The sequence below is a fragment of the Gekko japonicus genome, unplaced genomic scaffold (assembly GCF_001447785.1).
Source record: "Gekko japonicus isolate JY-2015 unplaced genomic scaffold, Gekko_japonicus_V1.1 scaffold1651, whole genome shotgun sequence".
NCBI classification, from domain to species: Eukaryota; Metazoa; Chordata; class Lepidosauria; order Squamata; family Gekkonidae; genus Gekko; species Gekko japonicus.
The window spans coordinates 21,791-38,624 of NW_015159760.1; the positions used below are offsets into that span (position 1 = coordinate 21,791).

General features: G+C 41.3%; 1 protein-coding gene across 1 annotated transcript in view; it reads right to left on the reverse strand.

Moving 5' to 3' along the window:
• Window positions 1–3,425: 3,425 nt before the first annotated feature.
• LOC107105934 (conserved oligomeric Golgi complex subunit 5-like) overlaps window positions 3,426–16,834 on the reverse strand; it is a 130,422-nt gene continuing 117,013 nt past the window's right edge. Inside the window, exons 7-8 of the mRNA XM_015405989.1 lie at window positions 7,353–7,483; window positions 3,426–3,698 (exon numbers count right to left, since the gene is read on the reverse strand). Of these exons, the coding sequence (XP_015261475.1) occupies window positions 3,426–3,698; window positions 7,353–7,483 (404 nt within the window). The remainder of the gene's footprint in view (window positions 3,699–7,352; window positions 7,484–16,834) is intronic.

Here is a 16,834-nt window from a genome sequence, read left to right on the forward strand (position 1 = left end):
TATAGATGAAACACTATGTCTGGAGCAATGATGCTCTGTATCCTTGGTGCTTGGGGGTAACAGTGGGATGACTTCTGGAGTTCTGGCCCTGCTGGTGGACCTCCTGATTGCACCTGTGTTTTGGCCACTGTGTAACACAGAGTGCTGGACTGGATGGGCCACTGGCCTGATCTAACATGGCTTCTCTTATGTTCTTATGCTATTTTCAAGCCAGAACCAAAAGATCAAAAAAAAATAATAATCTGTAATGCTGTAACTCTGTAGGTAGGCACTTAGAGCTTGAGTATCATCTCTATCATAGTGAACCTAACAAGTAAACTTAACAGGGGGGAAAGCAAAGTATGAACTGGTGCTACATAACCTTGAGTGATTACAATTCATCAAGAAGGGTAAAAGAGCTCAAAACTTCACCCAATGAGCTTAAATGCATACAGACTCCACCCAGACTCTGCCCCTGAACATCTGGTCAGGACATTACAAGCTGTGGCTGGATGGTTACAGCACAGCTGACTGAAACTGAATCCACTGAAGATGGAGGGTCCTGCACCTTGGCTGGGGGCTTGGGTATCGAGCTCCCAGCATTCGACAGGGCCCCGTTGGTGCCAGAGTCAATAATAAAGAGCCAGGCGGTGTGTTCCTGGATGCCTCACTGACTATGGAGGCCCAGGTCACCGGCACAGCCAGGTCTGCCTTTTTCCACCTGAGGCAGATCAGGCAGTTGGCCCCATACCTCTCCCCCAGTGACCTGGCTGCAGTGACCCATGCAATGGTCACTTCCAGATTGGATTATTGTAATACTTTCTACATATGGCTGCCTTTGACTGTGCTCCAGAACTTGCAGCTAGCGCAGAATTCAGGAAGCACGGGTGTTGATGTTGATGCCTGTGTGGGCCCACATCCTCCCGGTGCTGCATGAATTGCATTGGCTACCTATTGAATACCAGATCTGCTTCAAGGTTCTGGTGCTTACCTTTAAAGCCCTATAAGGACAGGGGCCTGCATATATTTGAGACCGCCTCTCCCCATATGAGCCCCGCAGCACACTGCGTTCTGCAAACCAGCATCTCCTGGTAGTCTCTGGCCCTAAGGATGTCTGACTTGCCCCAAAAATGCCCTGGCCCCCACCTGGTGGAATGAGTTCCCTTATGAGATCAGGGCCCTGCGGGCCCTGTTACAGTTCCACAGGGCCTGTAACACACAGCTTTTCCTCCAGGCTTTTAGTTCAGGCAGCGGGCATCCACCTGATATGGCCTCCCCCTCCAGTGACCACAGATTCTATATTGCTGGTATAAACATCATTTGTTGAGGCATATTGTATATCCAGTGTTATAGTGTTTACATGTTTTAATCTTAATTCATTTATATGTTCTTAATCTTAATTGTAAATCTGTGCAGATCAGTTTGTCTGGAATCCACCTTCAGCCTACTATGTGGGGAGGGTGGGGTATAAATTTAATTAAACTAACAAACAAATAAATAAAATAAATTCTAGTGACTGCTTCACTCACACTAGCATATGAAGGAATCCAAGAATATAATTTGCGTTATCATATGAACGCACACAGCCTGAATCATATGAGGAGGGAGGAAAAGGGCAGCCTGAACCATACGAGGATGAATTTTAAAAAGCCACAGCCTGTACCATCTGAGGAGGAATGGAAAAGATCTAAAATCTGCAATTTCTCTTTTAAGCTGTTCTTCTGTTCACACTCCCTCCCCCCAACCTTCTTGACATGGTTCTCAGGACACAAATAATCTCTTAGTTTTGTACAGAGAACACAAAGAAGCTAGCCCAGCAGCACTTCATCATGGTACTTTCAAGCTTCCTTCCACTCCACATACAACTAAACACTCATAACGTTCTTCCAAACGGTCCTTGGTGTGATTGGAAACAAGTCATTGGCCACACACAGCAGGTGTGCAGACTAATCATTTTGTAATTATTTTGATATACCACCTAGCAGAACTGTCAATTGCTCAGATCAAGGATGATTAATTTTCAGGGCTTCACTTGTCAGCTATTCTTTAGCATTTAACAGAAAGAGAAAACTGAGTACAATACATGTACCATTTTGACCCTGTCTAAGCCAAAAGCAAGTACTTTCAGATACCTATAGCCAAATAATTACATACGTGCCCTGGTTTTTGTTTTTTTGCAGAGTCCCTAAGTGAATACTAATTCTTTTTTTTTATAATATATCTTTATTAAGTTTTCAACACCTATAAAACAAATACACACATAAACAACCACCACCAACATACCCCAAAACTGTAACTCTAACTTTAACTAATACCTTTCCATGTCACATTAATCAGATAGTTACTTAGTTTCTACATTCTCTCTATCCTCCTATATATCAGGTAATATTTCTCATTGCATACGTTCCTGATCAACTTGAATTTCATTTAATTATTTCTTTGGATTACTTAATTCATCCTATACTCTGCTGGAGTTTTCACTTTGCATCCAATTTCCACCTATTTTTTGTGCCAGGTTAATACACATAATTAATGCAGACAATTTATGCAGTATATGTTTAGACATCATAAGTCCATCCTACGCAAAACTAATTAAATATCTGTCTCTGATTCCAGTGGTCTCCTATTAATCACCTTTATCCTCTTATCTCATAGGCAGACCATCCATACAAACTCAAACCAAAAATATGTTTCTGTTTAAACCAACCCCGTAGAATCTTCCCTTCCTATTATAGTTTAATTCTTTTCATACTTTTCTTCATAGTTTACCTACAACCATTCAATAATTCAAAGATAATCTTCATTGCAATATCATACTTATCTGTTTCTTTCTTATATATCCCTATACAGCTAGAACAGCCCCCACCACCAATTACTAAAGGTAATTTGCCTCCTATCAAAAGGTAACCGCACTTCTCAGCTTCAGAAATCTCATACTGCACCAACTTACAACATTAATCTCCAGGACAGAAAAGCATATCTACAAAAGATTTTCTAGTCTTAATGTTTTTATATATTTACATCATAAGCCTCCAAACGTTGTTGCACATTGTCACTGTTAAGTTTAGTTTCCAATCACTATTACACACTACAATGCTGTTGTACTTAAGTTCTTTTCTACTTTGATTTTCTCTGTTTTCAGTCTTATGTCGCTGATCTTTATACTCTGTCTTTCCATTGTAGCCTTATGTCCCGGTCCATTTGTTTGGTGCCAATGTCTGTAGCTTCCTTTGAGCCTTTTTTGGTTTTGTTTTCCCTTTTTTCGCCTTTTTTCTCCCATGCTGGGGGTTTCCAAGACAAAATTTTTTTACCCCTTCTTTTTTCTCAGTTTCCCCCTGTCCCAGGGTGGCCAAAGAGTCCCATTCATACAACTTTTCCTCTGTCAGTAGATACTGGATTTGCTGCAGCTCAATCTCCTGTTTAATTAGCTGTGATTCGTTTCTTTCTTATAACTCATTTGTTTGGTCTGTGCTATTATTGTCTATATCAGCTGGATACTGTGCATTCCTCAAGAGATTGTCCCATACTGTATTAAGTGCTTTTTTCAGTTCATCTTGCAGGGTTTTTTGGAACTGTTCAGACCTAAGTTCACAAATTACTGTCTCTTGTACTTGCTTGCAAACGGCAGCAACCTCCATTTTGTTCATAGTCTTTAAACTACTTTCTTCCCCGCAAGCATCACGCATAAACAATACGGGTTCCTGTAGCCCTCTTAGATTCTGTTTAAGTTCTTAGCAGAGTAAAGTAATTTTCAGCAGATGCTGTTTCTTACCCCAACCGTCGTCTTCAAACTCAGTTCCCAAAGTATTTTCTCAGCCGCTTCAATTTATCCTTAGGGAGAGCACCAAGGGGGTGTTAACGTGGCATTTTGGTTCAGCCCTACTGTAAAGTGCAAGTATCTTTCAGGTAGACATGGAAGATATCCTTCAATAAATTAAAAAGAAAGTAGTTAAAAGCACGGCTGGCAGCTGCTAGTCAGGAAACATGGCGACCATGTTCCCGGTCTGCTCAGCACTCCCGCATCGAGGCGAGCCGGTCACCCCCCCGTCCTTGCCAGGGAAAAAAGGGGGGCGGAGAAGCCTCCTACACTTGGTCTCCCTCCAGGAGAACCAAGCGGAGCACCCCCGAAGTCCGAGGGGCTCCGAAAGAGCGCATGAGAGTCGGCGTCCCCGGGAGCTCCCAGGAGACACGCCCGTGCGCAGCGCCGCACCGCCGGCAACTCCCAGTGAATACTAATTCTGTGCCGAGAAAAGCAACAGTCTTTCTTCTTAAGCAGATCTGCGTGCATCTACTTATTTAATATCATTTACTCTGAATGGAGTGAAGTGGCTCTAGGTAAAATAGGAAGTCTGTGCCAGCTCAGCATAGTAGATACAGACGGGGCAAAAGGAGAAAACGGCCTAAGCAATGTTGGCTTTTTGAACAACTCATTTCTATCCAATGGGTTGGACCTTGCATCAGCATGTGAGAAATGGGCAAAAGGGATTTTTGACAAGAAAAGCTTAAAGAAACATCTTGCTTTATTGAAATAAAAATCTATCACTGGATGCTGAATAAAGATTGCTTATTGGGATTAAAATGCTAAGAAAAACAACCTGCTGGATAAGGGAACTGAAATCAAACAAATCCAAAGGTAGACCACCTACAAGATTGAAACTGGCTGAGGAAAAGCAGAAGTTACAAAAAGAGTAGGGCCACTACACCAGAAATCAATAACAACCTGGAAAGTATCTGGTTATTCGGTGGAACTATTGACAATACTTTTGCCTATTGTGCCAGTAAATCTTAAAGGTAGATAGTTAGCGTAAAGGAATTCATTGTGTGTAATCTCACCTAAGTAATATTGTATTTTGCTTTAGTTTTAGCTAACCTAGCAGAAAGGAGAAGTTGCCTTGGACAAAGAAGCATTTCGAAAGAAGACAAGGATAGGAATAGAAAGTTCTGTGGTCTTGGGGACCCTACTGACAGGAAAAAGTGTCTACAAGAAGTAACCACAATCGCTGAGGAATGGGCTTGTGATGTTCCATGAAGAAATGTCAGGAGAAACAGTGAAGGAGATTACCTTATTTGAAGTATAGGCAGGAATAAATAAACATTGAGTAGGTGGGCTAGGGGGTCTTGAGGGAGGGAGTGGTCTTCAAGAAAAAGCAGAAGAACAAATATGGGCATTACGCCACGGGGTGTAGTTAAGCGGTCGTGATTGGAGAATGTACATTTTGGTTACCAGCCAATGGTGGCCAAAATAGGGCGTTTCTTATTTTCCATACCTCTTCAGTGGTAGTATATCTAGGCTGATTAACTGAATCAAAGGTGTGTTCAGTTCTTTTGAGCTGTGCACCCACTCTTGCAAGACGTGTATCCAATAAAAGATTATTCTGCTTCATTGAAAAGGTCTGTCTCCAGAAGTTCTTTATTTGGTAAGAACAAATTACATTCCTATCAAGCGGAATAGGATTCCTCCCACCAGCTGCAGCACAAAATGACCCCCAAACTGTTCCTCCTGAGGGACAGCACAAGTGGGTAGCCTGCAGCAGGAGAGGAGATTTGGTGAAATTAACCCCCTTCTTCTGTTACCGGACGTTTTCTGACAGATCTAACTAAATCGTGATAACTTGCTCCTTTTCCCCCCAATGCAAATGTAAACAGAGATTCCATAGATGCAAAATTCTGTGCTCACTCCAGAAGACGTTTCTGCAGTGGGTGCCAGATGTTCATCAAGTACACACAGACTGTCACCTTTCCAGGCGCCCGTCAAGTGTTTTTAGAAAGTGAGCGGGGCCAGATGGGGTTTTTCCACAGCAGGGCTTCTGACTGGCTGGGCAGATTTTAAAACATTGCTTTGACAGCACCTGCTGCCACAGCACAAGGATCTTCACTGAATGACTGCAGATAAACTGTGTGTAAACAAGGAAATATTTTGAACAATATAGTCATCTAAATTAGGTGTCAAGCAAACCAACATATTCTCTATTGCAGCAAGCATTCAACGTTAGTCATATTTTAAATACTGATGGTATTGCTAGTGGTATTTTTTTAAAATATCATTTCATATTGGAACCGGCCCACAAACCAGCAAAGCTAGAGGTCCATATGCACAGGGGCATATGCACAGGGGCATACAAGCACCCAGCACCCTCCTCAAACAGCCGTGCCTCCCTTCTTCCCGCCGGGGGAGGGGAAGCATGTCTTAGCCCACACTTGGCTTGCTGCCAGTGCGATTGCAATGCCTGAGCTGCTTTGGGAGGTGCAAGACAAAGTTCCTGTCTTTGCTCTCCTCTCGGATTGCCTGCAAAGGTGGGGGGGGGGTTGTAAGAAGGAGACACGAGAAGAATAGCCCGTTAGTGCCAGGGGTTAAGCGGCTGCTCAGGGGGTTATTGTCCTGAAGCTGCTGCTAGCTAGCCAACAGAACCAGGTTGTATCTATAAAACCTTGAGGGGCTCTACCAGCTCCTTCAGCAATGCTTGCCAGCAATGTTCCCTCTAAGCTGTGGAGTCTTGTGAGCAAAAATTCTACTTTGTGAGCTACTGGCATTAAAGTTGTGAGTGAGCAATCTGGCTGCTGCATAAATTGGTTTGCTCTGGAGCCATCCTCCCTGAGCTAAGGCAAAAATGTGTGAGCCGGAGCCTAAAAAACTGTGAGCTAGCTCACACTAACTCAGCTTAGAGGGAACACTGCTTGCCAGACATCTTGGACTTCTGGGGGTAGGCTTTGATTCCAGAGCTGTGCACAGCACTTCAGAGAGAATACAACTCCCAGACACAAATCCAGACCTTTATGTATTATTTCCAAACTGCCCCAGGTGCTGCTCCTCCCTCACTTTTTACCTGTTGACTCTGACCTAGCCACGTCTGTCTTCCTAACAACAACAACCCTCTGATGTAGTCAGCTCCACTGTACTAAACTGCCCCCTATCGGAAGCATTCTTCCACTCTAGGCATTGTGTGAGGGCTCAGAGAAGCTGTTCAGAATACTGATGAACTGGTAGATGGGGAGCGCAAGGTAGTATTTGAACTCAGCTATCAGTATCCTTGTCCCTCCTGCACCTAGAGATGAACTGGCCCTTTAACTTACTGGGAATATTTCTGCAGGGGTCCTTCCTGAACAAATGGTGTCATGGGAGGAGGGGATGGGTGACTCTGTGTTCATGCCTGCACACTCTTTTCAAGAGCCCAAACATCAGGATCGACATGTTAGGTTTTCATGTTGTAATCCAGCAAAACAACACTATCATGAATAAACTGAATTGGTTGCATAGCTGCAAGAAAAGGACCACATTCACCAATATATTTGCAAACCATCCAGTCCACCCACTTCACTATAATGGGTAAAACATTTATGTATCTGCTTCTGAGAAAATTCAAAACAGATGGTACCTGAGTCTCAATTCCTTGCTCGAGCAACCGTTTAGCCTGATTTTCCACCTCAAGTCGAGCTCTTGCGATAAAGAGCAGGTCATTTTCAATCACTTCTATTCCAGAGAGGTCTATTCCTTGAGAAAGGTAATCTATAAAAGTAACAGAGTTTTGACATATTATAAAAAGTCTGACAATGAGAATACAAAAAGTTACACCTTTAGGTGTTATTTCACATGTCACATTTTCATATCTGGAACACTTGATAATAGCATGCATTCCAACCAATTATTTTACAAGGAAAAAATACTATTCACTAAGTTGTGAATATTCCAACAATGTACCAATTGAATTTGTTTCTACTAAGTACAATCAAGGTGATCAAGAGAATATTCCAATTCAAGCACAAGAATAATGCATTGAATCAAAAAACGCACTTCCACATGCAAAAGGCACTTTCTGATCCTCGGAAGGCTGGTTTACATCATGCCCTTGGAGGGCTTCTAACAGACCTGCAGTGGAACTGGCTATTTCTGGCACTTTTCCAGTTCTGCTGCTGCTGCTGCTGCACTGCAGCTTGCTTTACCAGACTCTCTCAAGCGCACAGGACAGATTGAAAGGCAAGCCTTTCCTGTGTGATTAAGAGACTCTGGTAAAGCACGGGCTAAGGTTCCTCCCCCCCCCCCGGGGGAAGGAAGGAACCAGCCATAGCTCACTTCCTGGCGAGGCTGCCTCAATCGTATACAGGAAACAAAGGGAACCCTTTTTTTCTTTCCACTGGCTGAGGCTTCTCCCTGAAGGGAGGGAGGGAACAAGGGAGAGCTTGCTTTGCTGGGCTGCCTCAATCACACGGGAGAAATACCAGACAACTTTAAGACCAACAAAGTTTTGTTCAACATATGATCTTTTGTGTGCCTTGCTACAGTGTGTGTGTGTGTGTATTGTTGGGCTCCTTATGCCAGGGCTCTCCTCGGTACAAATGGGTTCCCTCCCCCTTTTCACTGTAATTATGCCTTCATGATACAGTCTCAGTAAGAAAGCAATGTGAACTATTCTAGAGGAGGAATAACAACAAGTGAGTGAGGTGGATTAGACTGAGAGTGTGTGTCCAGACGTAGTTCACCCAGCACATTTCCTTTGTAGGAAGTTGTAGTTATTTCTCTGGGGAACACTATAGTTTTGTAGACAAACAAACAGCCTTTGGTCTGTGGCAGGATGCCTCCTCAAGTTCTTGACGAGTATATGAAGCACTTATGTACAAACACTCACAATGCCCAACATTTCAGGTTTCCCCTGGGCCCTAGGCTCAGAATACTGAGCATAAGATTCCCATAAATCAAAAGTAGGTTTGCAGCTTACAGATACAAACCTGAACAGCATACTCAAGATTGTGACAGCACAGATATTTTGATTCAATAATTCAGGGCAAGAAGTGTCAGTTAACAGAAACTGTTAAATAGACAATGTACCAAGTGAATTTGTTGGATCAGGCCAATGGTCCATCCAGTGGCCAAAAATACCAGGTGCCATCAGGAGGTCCATCAGTGGGGCCAGGACACTAGAAGCTCTCCCACTGTTGCCCCCCCCCAAGCACCAAGAATACAGACATCACTTGCCCCAGAGTTCCTATCTATACCTTGTGGCTAATAGCCATTGATGGACCTCTGCTCCATATGTTTATCTAGCACACCCCTAGAAATTGTACACCCCTAGAAATAAACTGCCCTAATAAAACAAATCAAAACCATTTCTTGAAGAATTCCAATCCCAATTCATTTTTATTTCCCACAGAAACCCAGCATTTGAAGTGTAGAAGTAATTTCCTCTTGCTCAACGGCACTTAAGGCAGATGATAACTGAATATTGCTCTAAAGGCACTGAAGTGTATCACAGAAGAGACAGTCAATAAGTCTTTACATTGGTAAAAACTCTGAGTAACGCCTCTCTCCAGAACTATGTCATACAGCTCTTCATACCAAAAATGCCAGTTTTTAAAAACAATCAGAGCCTGTTGCTGCACTAGAATGTTAGTATTAACATTTATTATATTAGACAGTGAAAACCTATTTTACAAATAGGTATTAGCTTGGATCTGGCCTAGAATTTCCATAGCTGCAAGGCAGGGGATTTTTGCAGCTTTCTCTCCTGTGTATGACCTCAAATTTACTGAACAAGCTATTTCTAGCTGTCTCAATCCTCCAGAAGTGGAAATTTGGGGATATTGTCGGCTGCCACAGGAGGGGGTAATTGGTAAAAATCACAACACCCCCCCCCCATGAGGCTGTGGAAACTTTAGGTGGGATAGAAGCCACAATTCCTCTACAATCACAATGAAATTGAATTAAAAATGGACCTATCCTAATTAAAGATTTCTTGGAATAAAGGATGTAAGTTGTTTCACTCTCCTTGTGTTTTCAGGATTCTTTTTTTTAAGTTACATCTTTATTAATTTCCAAAGAAAGAAGAAATAAGAACAAGAGAGGTACATATTCTTCATACTTGCACATATCCCTCAAACATAACAGCTCATAGTATTGTTTTACTGTATCCAGAAAGGAAAACATCTCATCAACTCATGTAGACTAAAAATTTCCCTTACAATTAGTCTAACATCAAACTGCATTTTTTGTTGAAGATACTTCTCTAATCAACAGGTCAGATTTAACAATTACTTTCTTCTGGCTATCCTTCCTACCTATGTAGCTTTTTAAAAAAGAGAAATATAAATACAAATACTCTTATATAGATAAGAAACAAACTCCAATTTAACTTCATATCGAGCAAGTCCTATTCTTGCCTTCCCAACAACTTAAATTTACCATTGTACTAATCCAATCAATATTATTTTTCCCAGTCTCATTTAACATATACTAAATATATCATAATAAAATTCCTAATCTATTAATGTCATATTTCTATTTTGATATTCTTATTTTACAGTCCCATAAACTATGTGTATTGTTACCCTCATACACTAACATATCAATATATCTAATAGTGAACTGGCCCCCTCTGTGCGGATCCTTAAATCCGGACATCGGGGGCACTTGGGGGGGAGGGAGAGGTTTGTGCACAGGTGGGGAAGTCCCCACGTGTGCACAAAAATCCTAAATGGTGACAAAAATTTCAGGGGGATGTTTAAATCCCCCCAAAAGTGCCAGAGTGTTCCGTGCGCATGCGCACGGAATGCTCTGCAACCGAGGCTGCCGCCGCCGCCGCTTGGAAGGGAAGCGGCGAGTGGCGAGCCGGGAGGGGGGGCCAGAGCGGTGACGGCCAATCGGCCCTCAGTTCGGAGCCGGGGGTGGGGGGTGGGAAGAGAGAACTTCGGGCTGGGGGGGGAACCAGCAGCGACAGCCAAGCGGCACGCCGCTCGCCCGTCACTTCAGGGCCAGAGGGGGGGAACGGCGAGGAGTGGGGGGGAAGGCAAGGGGGGAAGGCAAGGGGGTGGAGGACATGGGGAACCAGCGGGATGGGGGGTACTTACATCCTCCTCCTGCTTCCTCTGCCTCCCCCCCCCGCGAGGAGGGCCGGTTGGATGGCGCTCTTGAGGAGTGGGGCGGGCTCCCTCTCTGGGCTGTGGGGCTCGGAGCCGGGGGGGGAAGAGAACAAGTGGAGACCCAACTAGAACACAGTAAGCAACATTTTGTTGCGGGTCTCCACTTGTCCCTTATAATTTTAAACACCCAGAGGAAAAGGAGATCAGTTTTTTTCCTTTCTTATTTTAGATTAAAAACTTCAACACAAATCATATTTAATATAAACTTTCTTATTAAGCTAGAGCCATCCCCTATTGAATATATTCTCTTAATAACACTAACATACAGATTCTTAATTTTGCCAGCTCTATTTTTAGTAATCATGTATTAACAACAAAAGGGATGAAAATAATAACAATAAAAAGTTACTATGTTAATACAAAGATTCCTACTAACACTACAAGATTCACATTTCATTATGCCTCATTCTAATCAATTACAAATAAAAGGGTATACAGAATCTCCAAATCATTTCAGTCATAATACCTATTTTTCCCTATTTTTCTGTAGTCTCTTTTTTTAAACAATCATAATTATATGCCTTTCTCTTTGATTATACGAACCTCCACTTCCAGATCTTCCCATTTATATTCCAGTGGGGATTTTATCAAGTTTTTAATAAGTCTGTTGACTTGTCCCGTGTAGCTCTTTATTTTCTCCTTCACCAGCGGGACCAGCTCACCAAATGGGAGTTCTTGGTAATTCTCTTTTGCCATAACTTGAAGTGGAAAATTCATTATCATTTCCCCGGGTCTAGCAATTTGTCTTGACCAGGCTTCCTTTTTAGGTGTGGGCAGTATTCCGTGTACTGCATTACTTTGGTTAGGGTTCTGCTCATTAGCTGGGCTGTACTGTGTCTGCGATTTTTCTATCTTGTTTTCAGTTCCTTGAAGTGTAGTCTGCTTTTTTTTTTTCAAAAAAAACCTTCAAAAGCTTCTTTGACTGCCCATTGAATTTCGTGTACCAGTCTTTTTAACTTGTTCCCAGGAAAATTGCTCAATCTCTACGTTCTCTGAGCTCTCAGCATCTCCCGTTCCAGTTTGTACTTCCATTCTCTTACACTGTAAAGCTACCGTCCAAGCCAAAATTTCCATCCCCCCCCTTTTTGTATGTAGTCAGCTAACTCACACAAGTCTACTCACAGATCATCTCATATATCCACCATTGTAGGGGGCGGAGCCTGGCGCTCATACATGGCGGCAGCATAGAAGGCTCTCTCCTCCACCGACCTCGCCCTTTTCAACAAAACAGCTATCACAATCGCTAAAAAATTCTCTAATTTCAACATGGGAAAGACCGGAACGACTCGGACGACTAAAAACTCAATGAACTCCCACCAGCTAACTCAATATCTGGTCAAAGAAAAAGAAAAAGCTTTCAGCCAACGGAGCAAGGATCGGCAAGATAAAATGGCGGACCACTCCTCGGATGACGACGACGAAGCAGCGCTGTCTAGACGCGAATTTCATGCTACCATCAATCATCTAGAATCGACTATTGCTGAACAGATTCAACATGCCCTGAAACCCTTCTCTGAGGAGCTGAAACAAATTACGCGGACCTTAGCGGAAGCCTCCCAGGCGGCAGAAGCCGCTCTAGAGACAGCAATAGAATCCCAAGAAGACATACGCAATTTGCAAAAAGCAGAAATGTGGGCCAAGACTAAAATTATGCTAATGGAAAATAAACAACGAGAACAAAATTTAAAGTTTCGAAATCTCCCGGAAGAAGCTGAAGGTGAGACAGAATTAAAAATTTTTATTGCTTCATGGCTTGCTCAGGAGCTAAAACTTGAGGATGGAATAGCACCCCTCATAGATAAGGCCTACCGTTTGGGCCCCTTAACAAAGAAACCGGGGAATTTCCCGAGAGACATCCTCGCGTCTTTCCCAGACAGCCGGACAAGAGCCGCCCTTTTAAAAAGATCCCGGGAAGACGGGGGCTTAACATTTCAAAATAACAAAATAACAGTTCTACTTGATTTGTCGCAAGAAACCCTTCTTCATAGAAAAAGTCTTAAACCCATCACGACAAAATTATCTGCAAACAACATTCGTTACCGTTGGATTTCCCCGTCAGAACTGCAAGTTCTTCATCAGGGCCAACGTTATTCTGCAGACGACATCGATAGCGGCCACAAATTACTATCAACGCTGAACATCTCCTTCGACCCTCATCCAACTCCGGCAGCTGATGACCACCCCTTGAAAAAGTCCACAGACGTTCCTTCATCTCAGCGCTGGAAACGGGTCTATCGCTGAAATCGGAGTCCTCTTGGCGGCAACAGCCTGCGGCTCAACGTCCGATTTACCAGCACAAGTGACAATCTCTTTTTTATTCTTTCCTTTGTCTTTTAAAGCGTGAGACGGAATGACTGTCTCAGCTCCCTTAGTGCAAGAGTTGCTTCTTACCTGACTTTATTTAAGCCCCTATTTGGTATTAATGGTGCTAGCAACCGCTTTAAGTTTCAGGGTTTTTTTTTGAAATATATTTTGGTCACCATCTTGGAAATGTTGGTAAGCACAACTGATTTCAGTTCTTAAAAAAATTAAATGTTACATATTGTGATCCTTGGTTAAGCTCAAAATCTATTTTTTTTCTTATGTTTCCAAGGAACATGAATGACTTACTGATAACCTTGTTAATCACTACTTTAAAAGTTTGATTTTTTTTTAAACATATATATTGACATTCTAATTCCCATGACAATATTGCACTCAAACATACTTTGTGACCAATTTAATATTTTTGTCAAGCTGTTTGTTACAATACAATTGAATTAATCATATATAAGAGGGTGGGGTGAGGTGAGGGTTGAGGGTTTTTTATTGTCCCCCCCCACTTAGTACCACACTTTTATTTTTTATATTTTTTTCTCTTAAACTATTCCCAATATAAAAGCTTTGACACCTCATTTGCAAGCTTTAACCCTAGTACAACTAGGGTAAGCTGAATATAGATTCCCTCCTAGGAGGAAGGTACTCCTTCTTTGGTTTTTAAGAAGGAATACATAGTTGGTAAAGCCATGCAACCACTAGGGTTGCCATGGCCCAGTTTGATGTATTTATTTTATGGTTCAGATTCCACACAACCCAGGAGTTTCCTGACGCACTCTCAGTATTTTGAAGTTATACAATTTGAGATCTATATATACCTTTTACTAAAACAATATGGATAATTCTTTAAAAATAATATCTCTGAATTGCAGAGGTCTAAATAATAGAATTAAAGTCAGGAAAACGTCAAATATTTTAGCAAAAATGCGTCCGGATATACTATTTTTACAAGAGACACATCTCAGAAAATCTCCCCATTTAGTTTTTAAAAACAAATGGTTTTCATCCCAATTTCAGGCCCATGGGTCCTCCTCCTCGAGAGGGGTGGCTATACTTTTTTCTAAAAATATACAATTTGTAAGCCAAGACATTTTATCTGACACTAGAGGAAGATATTTATTTTTAAAAGGTCTTCTAAATAACAACTTGATGACGCTCGGCTCAATTTATGCCCCGAATACCGGGCAAGACGCCTTTTTACAGGACACATTTACACTTTTGGACAATTTCCAAGCCGGTCACACTCTATTGGGTGGTGACTTCAATACTATTTCTGACACGTTTTGGGACAGATCCTATAACCCCACATTTGTAAAGAAAAATAAGTCTAAATTTAAGACAAAATCAAAATTCAAAACACTTATGGAACGCTCTGGTCTGTGCGACGTATGGCGGATCCAGCACCCTGGAGAGAAAGACTATACTTTTTTCTCCCACAGACACCAGATCTTTACCAGAATTGACGCCATTTTGACCTCCAGTTCATTAGTTAATCAAATCCACAACACTGAAATTGGCCTAAGAACAATTTCTGACCATGCTTGGACAGCTTGCTCACTTACATTACAACCAAATGAACCACAGACAAGGTACTGGTCCTTAAACAAAAATATTTTATTCAGTCAAACAGTCTGTGAGAATATTGAACAATCTCTAAAAGAATATTTTGATTTAAACAATTCAGACGAAGTCCCATTGACGGTGGTCTGGGACGCGAAAAAGGCATACATCAGAGGAAAATTCATAGCAGCTACAGCAGCCTATAACAAACAAAGGAATGAGATTAGACAACAATTAATATCAAATATTAAACGGTTTGAAGAACATCACAAAAAAACTGGCTCAAAGAGCACTTACAAACTTCTTCTCTTGGAAAGAAAGAAGCTAGAAGCTCTAGAGACATCTCAAGTACAAAAACAATTATTATACTTAAAACACAAGTATTGGTTTAGACATCCTCGCACATTAAAACTTTTAGCATGGAAGCTTAAGCAACAACATTCAATTAGAAATATAAATTCGATAAAAGACGCTAAAGGGAATATATTTACCTCAACAAAAGACATACTTAATGTTTTTAAATCTTATTATCAACAATTGTATAACACAGAGAACCCTCCTCAAAACCAGATTACAGAATTCCTTACCTCCAAAGATATAGTAAAGCAAATATCAGCCTCCCACAGTAAACAAATGGAAGCCCCCATCACCCAAAAAGAATTACTAACAGCAATTAAGAACACAAAATCAAATAAAGCACCGGGAAGAGATGGTCTTCCTATTGAATATTATAAGAAATTTGCAACCACTTTGGCATCCCCCTTACTAGAAATTTGCAATCACGTTTTACAGACAGGGAACTTACCGGAATCATGGACTGAAGCTAAAATAATAGTACTCCCCAAAAAAGGTAAAGACGAACTAATCCCGCAATCTTACCGCCCCATATCACTGCTTAACAGTGACTATAAAGTTTTTACATCTATATTAACATCAAGACTCAATACTTTTATAGGGCAATATATACATATGAACCAAACTGGCTTTATACCTCAAAGAGAATTAACAGACAATATCAGGAAAACGTTAGGACTAATTTATTTTGCAAAAAAACACTTATCTGACATTTGTTTTATAGCGCTGGACATAGAAAAAGCGTTTGACAGGGTAGAATCACGCTATTTGTCAAATGTAATCAAAGAAATGGGCTTTGGCCCAAAATTCCTAAATGTAATCCAGGTATTATACAAGGCACCAAAGGCACACATTGCTCTTAATAACTCAATTTCCGAGAATTTTACATTATCCCGCGGCACAAGACAGGGGTGTCCGCTTTCACCCTTATTATTTGCAATTGCAATAGAGCCCCTGGCCAATAAAATAAGAAATTCAACTTCGATAACCGGCATAGAAATAGCTCAAAATTCATATAAGATCAGCCTTTTTGCCGACGACTTTGTTTTATACGTAAGTCAGCCCCATAAAGCACTGACAAAAATCGAAAATATTTTAAGTGAATTTGCACTTCTTTCTGGGCTACACGTCAACCAGACTAAAACAACCATATACCCGATAAATCTTTCTCACTCGGTTAAACAGTTTATACAAGCAAATTTTCAATATCACTGGGTTTCAAATTACTGGCTTTATCTAGGGGTAAAGATTCCTTTAGATTTGTCCACTATTTTTAAAATTAACTATCAAGAAGTTACTGAAAAGGTGAACAATTTAATATCTCAATGGCAGGATAAAAAAATGTCTTGGATGGAGAAAATCTTATCAATTAAATCTTTCATTTTTCCTAAATATATCCACCATTGTAGTACAAATCCAATAAAAATTGCAATGCAGAAGTCATAGTAAAGTTACTCCAACTGTTAATGTTTTTAAACAACAATGGGCTGCTTTGCCCCAGGAGATTGCTTATTGAAACCTTAATCCAAGTCTCTTCCCAGCCGCTTTTTTTTCTCCTTCTCCTTGAAATTAAGAAAGTTTAATGGGGCGTATTATGAAGGTCTCACAAATTTTTAGTTGAATCCACACTTACGGTTTAGTTCTTGTCTTTCTTAATGTTGAAATTCTGTTCTCTCTAAAATGGGTGATCACAGCTTAACAAACATTGTGGCCATGT